This window comes from Ahaetulla prasina, chromosome 4 (assembly GCF_028640845.1).
Source record: "Ahaetulla prasina isolate Xishuangbanna chromosome 4, ASM2864084v1, whole genome shotgun sequence".
NCBI classification, from domain to species: Eukaryota; Metazoa; Chordata; class Lepidosauria; order Squamata; family Colubridae; genus Ahaetulla; species Ahaetulla prasina.
In genome coordinates this window covers 67906693-67922723 of record NC_080542.1, presented here as the reverse complement: position 1 = coordinate 67922723, position 16031 = coordinate 67906693, and the positions used below count along the sequence as shown (strand labels likewise).

The 16031-nt window shown below is 36.8% G+C and overlaps 1 protein-coding gene across 1 annotated transcript in view; it reads right to left on the bottom strand.

Annotated features, from left to right (window-relative positions):
- Positions 1–1256: 1256 nt before the first annotated feature.
- Positions 1257–16031, bottom strand: part of GLI3 (GLI family zinc finger 3) — a 619928-nt gene continuing 605153 nt past the window's right edge. Inside the window, exon 17 of the mRNA XM_058180031.1 lies at positions 1257–1419. Coding sequence (XP_058036014.1) covers positions 1391–1419 — 29 coding nt within the window. The 3' untranslated portion in view covers positions 1257–1390. The remainder of the gene's footprint in view (positions 1420–16031) is intronic.

The following is a 16031-nucleotide window of genomic DNA, read 5'->3' as shown; positions in this document are numbered from 1 at the left end:
GTCACTCACACCCTGAAAAATAAATGCATACAAACCCAGAATTGAAACGACAACAATAGACAGGAAACACTGCCTCAGCAAAAAAAACAAAAACCTGAAGAAATAGTGTATTTGATTAGCTGCTGTAAAATTACCCAGACTGACTACAAACAACAGCATGACAAAATGGCAACAATGGTGCATTGAAAGATCTGCAAGAAATATAATTTTCCTGCAAGCAAGAACTGATGGAACCATAACATAAAGGAAGTCATGAAAAAAAAATGAAGAAACTAAATTGCTTTGAGACTGTAGAATTTGAACAGCTAGGAATCTGCCATTTAACTTCCGTCGAAAAGGAAGACAAAAAGTCTGCAGGTTGGACATGGTAGTACCATGAGACAGAAGAAGAGAAGGAAAAGATCTGTAGAAGTTAACAAAATAAAAAGAAAATAGAATTAGTGTGGCAAAAGGAAACAAATTATGGACCCACCATTTACAAACAGAACTGCTTGAACCCAGTTTTGCTTCTGGGGATAGACAACATTTTCATCATTCCATTGTCATGAATTAAGCATTGTCTAGACGACATGAGGATTGTGGTTAAGGAACCAAGCTAGATCTAGGAGACCATGACTTCTAATCCCATCTTGGGTACAAAAGCCAATTCAGTTACATTGAGCCACTCTCTCTCAGCCCAACTCACTCCCAGGATTATTGTTGTGATGAAAACAGAAAAGGAAGAAATATTAGGTATCTTTTTGCCTTGAGTAAAAGGCAGGTTAAAAATAAATTAAATTAATGAAAACTAGCACCATTGGGAGCTCTCACCAACTGGATGGGAGAAGCCATTGATTTGAAGTGAAGTGTCATAAGTATACAGATGATATTCAATTTCTGTTCTCTATACTGTGCCTTATAAGAAATGTGTCTGTCTTGATTTGGTGCTTGCAGATTGTAGAAAAAATATTGCTTATACATATGCATACTTCCAGATCCAGTAGCAGTTAGCGCCTACAACCCTTAAAAAAAAAACAAGTAAGGAATGCAACCAATCTCTCAGCTTTTAAGGAAGTCTTGAAAACATTTGATAAATGTTTCATCAATAGTGATCCTTGGACTGCCCATTAGTTCAGATTAAATTGAAAGCTGTTTAATTTACTTAATTGCTTATTTATTTCTCTTATTGTGAATCTCCTTTGTAAGATAGGAAGATATAAAGTATTATTTAATAAATAAAATTAGTAAATAAAATCAAATAGCATGTACACAAACTAGGGGTCCCTCTTGAGCTATAACTCTTGGTGAATTAACTGTGGTACCTGGAAGATCCTTTGCCCAGTGAGCAAGGTGCTGGCTTTTCTGGATCAGAAGATACTGGCAATGGTAATTCATGCCTTTAGCTATTTTTTTACCCAGGGTCCATTGCATGTTGGATGGCTAAGAGATTGAAATAAATAAATAAATAAATAAGTAAATAAATAAATAAATAACAATGATCTTATGCCTCGCTTGAAGTTTACAATTTTATATAATAGAGCTGACTAGAGGTAATTCAAAGCTACAACTATTACTAAATGCAGCAGTTTTCCTACTGAAAGCCTGGTAGAGTATAATAGTTCTTGTCTAATGAACACAAATGACATTGGCAATTCAGTCACTAAGTGAAACTGTGGATTACTCTTGATATTATTTCAACTTTCTTTTTCTTTACAGATGTGCAAAGATCATAAATGCAAAGGCTGGCCACAATGTTATTTTTCACCACTGTTGTTTAGTGGTTACTGAACAATAACTACCCTGTAGGAGCTCCCGTTACTTGTCCCAGCTTCGCCAACCTAGCAGTTTTGAAAGCACGTAAAAATGCAAGTAGAAAAAATAGGGACCACCTTGGTGGGAAGGTAACGGTGTTCCGTGCACCTTTGGCATTGAGTTATGCCGGCCACATAACCATGGAGACGTCTTCGGACAGCACTGGCTCTTTGGCTTTGAAACAGAGATGAGCACTGCCCCCTAGAGTTGGGAATAACTGGCACGTATGTGCGAGGGGAACCTTTACCTTTTAGGAGTTGAATGGTTATAAGAATGTTTTTGGATTTCGTTAAAAATACTAATTATTATCTAGAAATTCTTTTTTCTTGTGTCATTATCACTTAGAGATTGTTTACCCAGCCAATACATTCTGATTTGGAGAATGTACTATGGATCTCCACCCCATTTCCTCTATAGGTAAGCAAGGTGCAGGTCTTCCTGGCATACCCACCTCATTATGGACAGTTCGCCCTTTGAGATCAGGTTGATCTCTTTCTTATTGTCATACTGAAAAACATTTAAATTAGTTAAAACAAAAAACCATATGAACTTTCAGTGCAGGCAATATCATTTGACTAAAAATAGATCCAAATGTTTATTTATTGTTTAGGGCAAAAGTACTTTAATAGCAGTTGCTATTGTTAATTTGTATTTCATTGTGCAACCATATAGAATCTTTAAATAACTGATCACAACTCAAGTATCTGTTTATTATGATGCTGTATAAATAAATGTTCTCCAATGTCCTCCACAATTAACTGCTTATATTTTTAATAGAATTAATGGTATTATGTAGTGTTAAAACTACATAATAGCTTTATTATGTAACTCTCATTTGGTAGTTAACATTTTAATAATGACCTGAAATCATTAAAAGAAACCTAAACATTATTAATACTTTTATCATTACCAAAAAAAGTATAAAGCAAGGTGAGGCTTCAAAGCCATAACAAGATCTTGTGTAAAAGTCTGAAAATCATATCTCTACTCAAAGAGTGATTTCATCTCATGAAATCTGGATATTTTAGCAATGCAATTCTCAAATAAATGAGACAATGAGGAAATCTTGTGAGCTCACAAAAGATGTTTGCATTCTTGCACAAATTCTCATGAACTGTGAGCAATTACATACAAAACCTTTAGACTCATTTCCCTCTACTGTAAGTCATTAGTTTTTGTGTTTATTTAAATGCAGGGGAATAAAATTCTGTTTCAAAAGTCATATATTTATAATTTAACAACATCTTGATTTTGCAAAAAATAAGTAGGTTTTGTTTTCATCATTGGGGCTCTTTATATCAGAAAATCTAAATAAGTTTTTTTATGCCACTTTTAAGCATGAATTCTAGAAATACTAAAATATATATGTATAACATAAATCAAAATTAAAGTACAAGTGGAAGTTCTGAACAATTAAAATAGCAGTCTTGAAAAATGCAGACATTAGAGATTAGAATAAGTCAGGCATTAAACGCAATGGTTAGAAGAAGAAAGAGTAATACCTTGGCTTCAGAAATCCAGACAACCAATTGATGGCAGGGAGGAAATACTGAAAGTTCCCATTCTAATTTTCATCTACATTTTCCACAGTCCAAGTCTGGTAGCTTTAATATTGGGAATAATTATTTTTAAGTTTATTATTTGATTGAGTGTAAAATAATGCTAAATATCTGTTTGGGAGAATGAATGCTGGCCAGCTGTGTTAAGGCAACCAATGCCAAGTGCCAAACTTAAATGAAAGTGCAATATTGCTATTTTATAATTTTTGGGCATATCCATACTGCAGTTTTAAGCTGTTCCTGTTCTACACCAACGGCACTTTAAACTCTGAGCAGGCTTAAGGGTAACCTGTTTGGATTGGCAACATCTTGAAAAGGATTCAGTTCAGACTACAGAGTATTGTGTTCTCCTATGGAAGTGGTTTCATCATGTTGCACCCTCTCACTTTTATCTTCCGAGTGATAATGATAAATCACTCTCGTGTCTGTTGGTAAGTCTTAAATGGATAAGTGGTTGTCTTACTATTACTTTATTTTTATTTCTTTGTAGAAAAAAATAAAATATAAACCATAATTATTCTTAAGAAGTCTGACATAAGCATATGAAACTAAGCATATGAAACAAGAGCTATGCTACTACTATGCTCTTATAACAGAGGGAGCAAAAAAGCTTTGTTGAAGAAACTCTTTGAAAAGCAGTTACAAAATAACCAGTACAGGGCTGGGATTAGTCTAGAAACAAGTAAAATGTGCCAGCTGAGAGCAATAAAAGGGCAAAATGCTACTTTAAAACTATAGCAGGAAAAGGTTCCTAGAAGGGAGGAAGTAAATTGGGAGCATTGCTAGTGATTCCTAACCTGTATGAACAAGAATGCGAACAGGCAGCACAGATAAGGCTATTAATTCATGAAACAAAGTGTTGATTGCCATTTTGCTTCTCCAAAATATCTGTGAAGTTTAAAAGATTAAGACATTTGTTTTTAATTTAAATATAAGGGAGCTGAAATACCCATTAAATATTTCATGGAACCAAAACAGAAAAACTCCTCTAGCCTAATGTTGAAAAAAAAAGATCAGATCAAGAAGTCCTGAAATCCCCTTTCATATTTTCCTACTAAGTCAAGTATCTCCTCATGGTGTGATATATAGGAGCCTCCAAATAAAATTTTATACTGTAGGCTGGATCTTTTTCCTCATATCTTTTTCACCTTCCAAAATGCACTGCTACTAAAATAGAACTTCTATTTGTTGGTTGGTTTGTTTATTCTTTGTGTTTAAGCTGGGTCCCTGTAGATTCAGAGGCCTTTCAGTTTAAAGATGTGTGGTTAGTGTCGCAGAAAAACAAAATCTTTGGTCTGCCATATTCACAGCAGAGCAATATCCAGACAATGCTAGGATTAACCTTGTAATTTATCAAGCATGGCTACAAATCAGCCTTTGTAAGTTAAAAGAAAACATGATAAATAAAGAGTCACCATCTCATACTTCAAAGTTTCTCAGAAGAAGCAATTTTTGTCTTAAAGGAATAACATTCTGAATATATATCATAATTTTAAGAAGCTTAAAAAGCTCAAAAACAGGAGGCTGTTTTTTGTCAGCTATTGTTTGTGTTCTTCTATCAGGGTTTGGGACTTCAAAGCTTTTTTATTATAGATAAATCAGGGTATCATTTCACTGACCTTTGAAGGCTAGCTGGAAGAATTTGGCATCTTACAGCTTCCTTTTGTATGTGGTTTCACATATTTTCTTCCCTTGGCATAACTTCTTATCCTTACTGAGCTAAATGGTTAAAGTGACCTTGGCAAATGTGCTTTAATGCCACCACCCTTTTTCTCTCCTTGACTCATTTCAATGAGAAGATAATGATGATGATTTGAGACCCTTGTGGTGGCTTGTCTGCATTTTTAAAAAATGTTCTGGCTCCTTCTTTATTTGAATAGCAGTATTGTAAATGGGAGCTTAAATCAGAGTAAAAAGGAATTCAAGTACCAAATATTGCCAAATGCCACTATCAGAAAATGATAGAGGTGCTTTTAGAAGACAGTTAGAGTTTGGGTGTGGGTGTCTGTCTGTGTGTGTACATGCATGTTCATGTTTAAGTAGAATGCCTTTGAATACCTGCAAGGGGACTAAGAAAGGCACCCCACAATTATCAAAGATATTTTTGAATCATTTACCATAAACTATGACTTCTTGGAGTTTCCAAATGCATCTAGAGAAATGGCTTTTGAAAACAAAGGTTAGAGTCACTAGATGATGTATGTATTTGTCATATTTCAAAAAAAGAAAAAAAGAATCTTACAGTTCTTGACCCATTCTATTCCTGATTTTTCTGAGTGTTTTTAGAATCTGCAACCAGAAATACCATGGGTGGAGTTTAATTTTTGTCCATATTCATCATTTCTTTTTTAATTGGGATGATGGAGTAATTAGTTCAGAAAATATCTTAAATCCCTTTGCTGGATCACTACTAGAAGCCTATTTGCATGCACTTTCTGCCAGAAATATACAAAAGTGTCTTCAAGCTACAGGGTCACAGAACAATTTAATGTTTAAGGAGAAAAATTTGTAAGGTATGAAGCTAGCATTTCTTTAAAGATAGAAGCAATCCTCATTTTACAACAGTTCACTTAGTGACCATTCAAAGTTACAACAGCACTGAAAAAAAGTGACATGACCATTTTTCACACTTAAGACAGTTGTAGCATCCCCATGGTCACGTGATCAACATTCAGATGCTTTGCAACTGACTTATATGTATGACGGTTGCAGTGTCCAGGGTCATGTGACCTTCTGACAAGCAAAGTCAACGGGGAAGCCACATTCATTTAACAACCATGTGACTAACTTTACAACTGCGGTGATTCATTTAACAACTGTGGCAAGAAAGGTCATAAAATGGGGCAAATGTCATTTAACAACTGTCTTACTTAGCAACAAAAATTTTGGATTCAATTGTGGTCATCAGACAAGGGTTTCCTTTATTGCATTTTATTAAAAGTAGTTATCATTTAGAAATCCTTTTTTTACAGTGGATCTTTTCAGTCTGTTGTATAATAGTGATAGACCTAACTGCAAGTCTGTGTTTCATTGAACAATAGGTCAATTATATATTTTATATCCAATTTTGGGCACAATATTTTTAATTCCTTTCTAATCTGGATTTAACGTGACAAGCAACAATTCGGGAAAAATATGTTTGCAAAATGTGTATGGTAGCGTAATTGAGTAAATCTGTGGTAATAATAAATTTTCCTTTCTCTATGGTATGTGGCCCCTTCAATTTTAATATTTTAGGCTACAGTCTACCATATATTTAATTGGAAATAAATCTGGCATAATTTAATAGAACTTGCTTCTTAGTAAACAGTTTATATGTATAAGACTTTGACTTGAGTCAGTCCTTACTTTAACTTCTTGCAAAAGAAATATTGTAAAGTCAGGACCATTACTTAATGTGATAGCTTTCTATTGGGAAAAATGGATAAATTCTTTTTTTCTGCTCTTTTTCAAATGCACTCTAAAATCTTTCCTAGAATGTGGTACTTGAAGAAAAAGTGTTTAGACACTAAAATACATTCAGCTCCATTTTTTTACTATTGATGTCTGATGAAGGGTAGTTAACCTCCACCATGAGTTAACTTGTATCCAAAGCTGAAAATTTAATATAAATTTTGATTAGCAAAATTGCTAATTCAATTTAATGTTTGAGCACCATCTACTGGACAAAATAGAAAGAGCCTATAATCCGGGCAAAACTCATTTTCCATTGCATATAATTTTTTCTATATTGAAATCGGTGAGAATTAGTTAAGCAAACTTTTTATCTTGGATTAAAATAATACCCACCACTGATATCCGTATTTAATTGTTGTTATGGAAACACATGTTTAAAATGTATTCTATGGAAGATGGGAATTGCATCCATCAATTCTACTATAAGGGGCGTGCATAAGAGCACAAAAGTGCCTACCGTTCCTGTTCTATTGTTCCCTTCATTATATCAAATTAACATAGTTGTTGCATACTTTTACTTACATATAATTTTTCTCTCATGATGAGTTATTGTTTATGTTGATGATTGTATATACTGTTGTGACAAAATCAAAAAAAAAAAGCATCCCATGTAATTGCATTACATCTTCATAATAAAGATGATCCTAATATGTTTAGCTTGCCTGTACCTGTTTTTCAGACTCCATTTGTTCTCCAGAATGAATTGGCAACTTCATGTTATAAGAATTACAGTATTTAGTCGTCACATTTAAGCAGTTTGAGATGCTTATATATGATTAATATAAATAACTTACTTGAGCTATCTCTAACTGTGATGATGCTTGTCCCAAAGGTGCTTTTTCAGGAGGCAACTGCACTTCCTTGTTTTTTTCTTTGAAGACATTTCACTTCTAATCCAAGAATCTTCTTCAACTCTGACTGGATGGTGGGGGATGGAAATCCAGCCAGAGCTGAAGAAGCTTCTTGAATAAGTAGTGAAATGTCTTCAAAGGAAAAGCAACAGTCCAGTTGCCTCCTGAAAAAGCATCTTTGGGACAATTATGACCTGGATGACTGAGAATCTCCATAGACTTGTGGGGATGCTTGAGATTAAAATACTCTCCTTCAAAAACCTTATGCCAAGCTATACCAAAACAAATCTAAAAATTGTTATGGGCTGGGAGAATGGAAAATAAACTACTAATCTGTGATCTGTGGCATTTATTGTACAATGGAAAGTACAAGTAACACCCAGAATGCAGCCATTAAAGATATTGTTTTTAGTCTGTCACTTCTAATACAACTTAAGAAAATTATTAAATATGTGATGAGAGTATCTAAATTATTGATATTTAATTTTAGTTAAATGTATATGTAAATTAAATTAAATATATTTTCCCTACAAAACAGCCATGTTCAACATCAGTGGGAGATGAGAGTGCATTCTTGTTTGGCAATTTTTTTAGGGCAAAAAAATGTGGAAGTATTTTGGAATTTCAAAGAAAATTCTGGGTAATTTTCACATGGATCTTGGAAGGTTTAGCAGAAAAAAACATTCAAGCATTTCTGGTTTTAAATGACTACCTCATAGCAAGAAAGCAAGAAAGAAAAACATTTTTCATATTAAATTTGGTTGCTGTAATGCTTAGCCAAAAAACATTAGGTGAAAGGCTGTATCTTCCGGATTCTAGTACTGATTACAAACGGCTAAGCTAAATGAGGTTTTTGCTTAAAAGAAGTTTGGTAAAATATCTACCTCCCCAAGGAACTATTCTGCATTTGGTTCTGGTGAATGAATCTCAGATTTTTTTTTGCATTTATATCCCGCCCTTCTCCGAAGACTCAGGGCGGCTTACACTATGTTAAGCAATAGTCTTCATCCATTTGTATATTATATACAAAGTCAACTTATTGCCCCCAACAATCTGGGTCCTCATTTTACCTACCTTATAAAGGATGGAAGGCTGAGTCAACCTTGGGCCTGGTGGGACTTGAACCTACAGTAATTGCAAGCAGCTGTGTTAATAACAGACTGTCTTAGCAGTCTGAGCCACCAGAGGCCCTTTTACTTAAAACCATCAGCAGCATATTAGAAACTGCTGAAAGGAAGTCTGCCATTCCTTGCTTTAGATTTGTAATAATATAAAATATGAGACATAGTTTTAAAATTTTGCAAAACTCTTTATAAATTTATAAATTATATATAAGTTTGTTGAAAAACTTTTTTTCTACTTTGCAGTTTCACAACTCAAATGTAAAAGTTGGTAGGTAATGATTAGGTAGGTAAAGATTCTGAATTAATGTTTTAACGGTCATTTGTAATATGCCTCACTTGTAGTTTATGCATAGTTTATAAAAATTTATTCAAAAGTGAGTCTCAGTAAGAAGATTAAGATCTGTGCTGTTCTCTGCACATGATTCAATAAGTTTATTAAATGGTTAGATAGCTTGGATGACTTTGCTTATGGTTACTGATGTATAGCTATCTCCTGGGTAGACTACTGTAATGTACCTTACATGGGCTGCCCTTGAGAGAATTTGAAAGCTTCAGTTGGTTCAAAATACAGTAGTGTAGATAGTTACAGTATGAATGCTGCTAGACCTGTACATGTTATACTTCTGTCTGCAAACTGCACTGGCTAATATGCCAATATGCTTACAGATCCAACTCCAAGTGCTGGTGGTCAGGTTATCTGTGAGACCACTTCTCCCAAGCTGTGTCCACCCATTCTATCAAATCTAACAAAAGAAACAGGGTAAAGGTTTCATGCACTAAAGAGTGTCTGTCAGGGTTCCAAGTAATAATTCTGTAGCAAGCAAAAATCAGAGGCAGGTAGATTCCTCAAAGAATAGTTTGGATATAGATATATCATATTGGCACAGTTCTGGTGAAAACTCACTCTGAAGGTTCCCGCTGTTTTCACCTAATTAAAAGTGAAAGTTTTTCCCCTTCCCCAAACAATCACATGGTCCAATCAGGGTGCTATCCAGTTTCCTGGTAACATCATTCCTCCTCTCTCACTGGCCAGGTATGAGAATGCCCTTGGTTCCCAGGAGAAAGAATTTTGTTTTGGCTACAATACCCCAGCTATTACTCCCTCCCTAACCTTCAGCTCCAGTGTGACAACACTGAAACTCCAAAATGACTCCAGTCAGGTCAGCTTCAGAGTTGACAGGTGGCCCCTCTTAATTGGAAAAGACTTCCTACAAGGAAAAGAAATCATAGAGGTTAGTCAAGGTTCAGCGTAACCTCCCCTTCCTCCCCCAGAGGCCCCTTAGGTTTCTGGGAGTATTCATCATGAAATTATTCGACCAACCTATCTGCCTTCACATACCAGCTCTTGACCCAGGTGGCCTCAGAGGGAGGGTAACCTTTCCACATTTTCCGCAATTTAGAATCCAGGATTTTTCCCCCCTTGTAATGCATTTCCTCATGTACCACTATTGGTTTTGGGGCTTCCTGATCTACCAGTCTGATCTGGGAACCTACAGCCAGCTTTAACAAGCTGCTGTGAAAGACTGGATGCACTTTCCCTAGCAAGCAAGGGAGTTTAAGCTGTACTGTAACAGGGTTGATTACTTTCACTATAGGGAAAAGCCCTATTAACTTTGGTCCTAGTTTTTTGCAAGGGGAGTTTTAACTTTAGATACTTCATTAAGAGATAAATCTTGCTTCCAATTTGGAATGGCAATTGGGGGCTGCAGCAGTTATTGGCTTGCATTGTATAGGTTTTTGCCGATTCTTGTAAAGCCCATTTGGTATTCTCCCCCCCCCCTTCTTCAGAGGATCCATCCACTCATTTAGTGATATGGAGGAGGGGGAGTCCATGGGCAGTTCAGGCATGGGAACAAATTCCATGCCACTGGTGACCTGGAAAGGGGTCAGACAGGTGCTGCTATGCACCTCATTATTGTATGCCACTTCAGCAAACCGAAGCAACTCTGCCCAGTTAGACTGCTGATAGTTTTTTTTATTATTATTATTTAATTTTGTCACAACAGTATACATAAACATTGTCATAGTAAAAAAAAACATATCATGAAATATATATACATATATATATATATATATATATATATATATATATATATATATATATGTATGTATATGTATATGTATGTATGTATGTATGTATGTATGTATGTATGTATGTATGTATGTATGTAAAGAATATGCATAGCTATATTAATTAGATATAATAAAGAGAACAATAGGGCAGGAACAGTAGGCACTTTTGTGCTCTTATGCGCGCCCTTTATAGTACTCTTAGGAATGGGGTGAGGTCAATAGTAGACAGTTTTTGGTTGAAGATTTTGGGATTTTGAGTAGAGACTATGGAGTCAGGTAATGAGTTCCAAGCATTAACAACTCTGTTGCAGAAATCATATTTTCTCCTATATAAAAAGTTTTTATTGGTCAAAAAAGATTTATGCAAATACATATCAGGTATGGTAAATTTTCATTTTTCTTATACATGATAAGAATTTTACTCAAAATTTTAAACACATACAACAGCCATATGGCAAGCAGGTGATACGAAGTAGCTAAGTTTCAATCTTACATACACAATAAGGAAGGGTCAAGAATAATCAGAATATCATACGAAAGAGAATAAGGAAAACCAACACAATACCAAATATCTTTGTCACTTCCTAGTTTTGGATCTCAGAACTCTGGGCTCAGCCTGACCCAATTCCAGGGCCGCAACAGCGGCAGCCGCCTCCGCCCATGGTCTATAACCTCCTTCTTCAATTCCTGGGTCATCTAAATCCAGGAGGGCTTTGTGTTCCTCCACGAGGCCGCAGCCTCCGCAATTGTACTAATTTTTTCGTAATGCCCTCCCGGAAAATCATCAATCCTCTGGCATCAGCCATCTGAAGCCCACTCCTTCTGGTACAATTTGCTTGATAAAAGTAATATTTCTTTCTCATTTCACGTACCTGTCTGGGAATCTGCCTCAGAATGGCTATCTCCTGCCCCTATAAGTCAGTGCCCCACTCCTATGTTTTCTAAGAATTTCATCTCTCGCCTCTTTTCACAAATTTGACATGAACCTCTCTAGGAACTGCATGCGTGCATATTGTGAATTAACTCTATAAACTCGATCCACATCCCAATTCATAAAATCAACACCTCTCCCAAGAAATTCTCCCAACAGTTTAGTCACAACATCTCTCAAGTCTTCTTGGTCCACTTCTTCCAAATTTTGAAACCTAAGGAAATAAGACATTTTATCCATCTGTAGTCCAAGCACAGCATTGCTTGTCGCCTCTTTTCACAAATTTGACATGAACCTCTAGGAACTGCATGCGTGCGTGCATATTGTGAATTAACTCTATAAACTCGATCCACATCCCAATTCATAAAATCAACACCTCTCCCAAGAAATTCTCCCAACAGTTTAGTCACAACATCTCTCAAGTCTTCTTGGTCCACTTCTTCCAAATTTTGAAACCTAAGGAAATAAGACATTTTATCCATCTGTAGTCCAAGCACAGCATTGCTTGTCGTCTCCTCTTTTCTGCACTGCCCGCATCTCACCCTCCAGACCTTCCACTTTCTGCTTATTTTCTGCTGAGACTTGTTGAATATCCTTTAAATCCTTTTGGATAGTCACAATTTCTGCTCTTATTTCATCCAGTTTCTTATCCATATTAGATAACTTTTCCAGAATTCTCCATTTCTCCAGCAGTTGGTCTCTGACCTTTTGCCATTTAAAAAAAATTTTCAAAATCCTCAGGCAAGCACAGTATCCTTATAATTTCCTCCGGATCCACCAGGGGCACTCACAGGAGCAACGAGTCCAGAGTACAGTTAATCAACCAGGAAGTCAAGGAAGTGATGTCATCAAGATTCTCATAGTGAAGGCGGAAGCTGGACGCCACCATTGTTCCTCAGAGGAGGGGGCCTCAAACCCTCCCTCCTAAATTTCTCCATCACCTCTTCTCTCCAGAGCTCCACAAAACCGTAATCTTGTTATTTTAAGTTCTCCTCTCTCCAAAGTGATTCAGATTCTTCCAGTCGCAGGGGAGAAAACCCCCACTCCGGAATACTCCACCACGTTTGCGATATTCCTTCCTTCTTCATTCCTCAATTCTTCTCCGTTCCTGTTCACCACCAGGCTGCTGCAATTATAAATCCAAAGCCCGGTGTCACTGGCACAGCGGCCCAGGCGACGACCAAAGTAATGGCCGCGGCCTGTAGCCTCCGAACCCCGCCGAGCCTAGGACGCGCCAGCATCGGTCCCCCCAGTCCTGTATATCGGCTGGGAGACCCCTGGCGAGCCGTCCGTGCGGCAGGTGTCCTTTTCGGAACACCTGGCCCCTAAGGGCCTCGGCGGCGGCCGGATTCGGACACTGGAGGCAGGAGAAGCCTTCCAGACGTCCGTTGCCACCGGACACCGGAAGTCGTCCGCAGAAATCATATTTTCTGCAATCAAGTTTGAAGCGGTTGACATTAAGCTTGAATCTACTTTTTGCTCCTGTAATATTGAGATTGAAGCTGAAGTAATCATTTACAGGAAGGATATTGCAATAGATGATTTTGTGTGTTAAACACAGGTCATGTCGAAGTCGACGTAGTAAGTTTTCTAATCCCAGGATTTCAAGTCTGGTGGCATAAGGTATTTTGTTGTTTTCGGAGGAGTGAAGAACTCTTCTAGTAAAATATTTCTGGACGCGTTCTATTGTATTTATGTCAGAGATGTGGTGTGGGTTCCAGACTGATGAGCAGTATTCAAGAATAGGTCTGGCAAATGTTTTGTATGCTCTAGTTCAGTGGTTCCCAACCTTTTCTTGTTTGAGGCACAACCTTTTCTTGTTTGAGGCACCCTTGGAAAGCCTTTCAAAAGTTCCCGGCACCCTTATAAGGAAATAGATATTTAAAATCTCCGTAGCTCAAAAGTTCCCGGCACCCTCAAAAGATCTCACGGCACCCCTTAGTGCCGCGGCACACTGGTTGGGAACCACTGCTCTAGTTAGTAGTGTAGAGTTTTTGGAAAAGAAGCTGCGTAAAATAACTATTTTTAGAGCCTTTTTTGCTATGTAGTTGCAGTGGGCTTTGGCATTTAGGTCATTTGATATGAGAACATATCATAACAATGCTGAAGCTCACATGGTCCAATCAGGGTGAAAGTATTTTGTTTTGGCTATAAAACCACAACTATCTCTATTCCCCCCTCCCTGTCCCTCAGCTCCAGTGTGGCAACACTGATGCTCTAAAATGGCTGCGGTCAGGTCAGCTTCAGAGTGTCATCTAGGAAGAGACCTTTTATATCATGCATCTGCCCTGTGGAGCATCATCTTACATGACTTCAGATAGGTCCATTAGCCTATTTCAAGGCCCTGAAGATATAGCTCTGTACCCAGGAATAGGATTGTTGCTTCAGAAATTAATATTTTTAACCATTCTTTTGACTATTGGACAACAACTGTTCTGACAATGTTATAAATTGGGTGACTCTATGCTTACTTTGCTTTCTTTTTCTACAATTCTTCTATTTCTATCTGACATTTTTGTATTTTGTATCTTGTCCAGTTCTTTCTCTTCTATTCTGTTGTCTCATGCTACTGCAATGTCCACCCTGAAGATTTTTTAAAATTTCTTATTGATAATTGTTAAGTCGGTAGTGTTATGTGGTAGGTTCCTGCAAAGAAACCCAGAATTGAGAGGACAGCAATGTTACCTCTGCAAAGAAGCTGAAGAAACAGTGGATCAACTGACTAACTGCTATAAGAAAATCACGTAGATTAACTACAAATCACAGTAGCAAAGTAGCATCAATGATACACTGGAAGATCTGCAAGAAATGCCATTTGCATATTAGAAAGAACTGGTGGGACCATTAAATTGAAAGTCATAGAAAAAGAAGAAGCCAAAATGCTCTGGGACTTTAGAATTGAAACATACAGGAACCTACTCAATTCTGGGTTTCTCTGCATTTGTTCTTAAAACTTGGTTCTATGTAAATTGTCCCCCACCTCGTCTCTTTCTTCGATTTTCCTGCTCTTGGCCATTGCCTGTTCTTGTTATTATCTGCTTTGCTTGTTATTAAAAATTAACCATGCATTGTCTATAATATTTGCCTTCTTTTCTGTTCTTCATTTGGTTAGTTTGGTTTCTTCAGTACTTAGTACTTAGGTTTCATGATATATTACTTCATTGCATCTTTTTCATTGTCCTTCAGATGTTCTTCTGATGCCCTTTTTTTCTTCATCAAGCATCTGATGCAACAATCCACCTTTCTATTTTCTTGGTAAGTAGAATCTGTCATCATCACTGTATGAATGAAGGGCATGGTTCATTATTCATTATTTTTCTGGTCTTCCTATCCAGGGCTTTTCATTCTGATTAAATCTAGTCCACTATTCCTATGGTGTAATTAATGACTGGAATTTATGGAATGAGTTTATTTGTTACCCATCACATGGTTTGAAGCAGGGGTGAAATGCTCCCAGTTCGGACTGGATCGCCTGATCCAGTAGCGATGATGGTGAGTGGATTGGAGAACCAGTAGCAAAAATCCCTGGCACCTCCCCCATGCCCAGCTGAGCCAGGCGATCATCAGAGGGAGTTTTTTTACTTTTAAAAGCATCATAGTTAAAAAAAAAGACTCTGATAATCGCGCGGCTCAGAGCCTTTTAAAAGCATTTTTTCTACAACCTCAGCTGAAGAGGTTGTGGAAAAAATGCTTTCAAAAGTAAAAAAAAAAGTTGGCCATGCCCACCCAGTCACATTACCCACCACCACCAAGTCATGCCCACAGAACCAGTAGTAACAAATTTTACACTTCACCACTGGTTTGAAGCAATTTTTCCAGCATCCAACTCAAAGAGATCTGGATAATTTACATTGCCTACAGTCTTGGAGTTGTTTATACAAGCACATATGTACATATATACTACCTAAGGATAGAGTAGTCATCATACTTATTTATTCATGAGTCTTTCTATAGGAGTTGAAGGTTTCATATGGTTCAAGTAAATAATTTGTCTAGCAATTAGATTGCATATAACAATTCTTTTTTTTTTCCATTTACTGCTGGTATTGCAAGGGAAGCAATGCTAATAGGTATAGAATAACTAAATTATTGGTATGGACACAAGTCAGAATTGTGAGGAAAATAGATACACTAAAATGGCTACTAAGGTTTCAGAGGCATTAAAATGTCAAAAAGCAATTTTGACACCCATGTCTCATCACTGGGGGACACAGAATTTGAGTTTAAGATTATATGTTTAAGACTC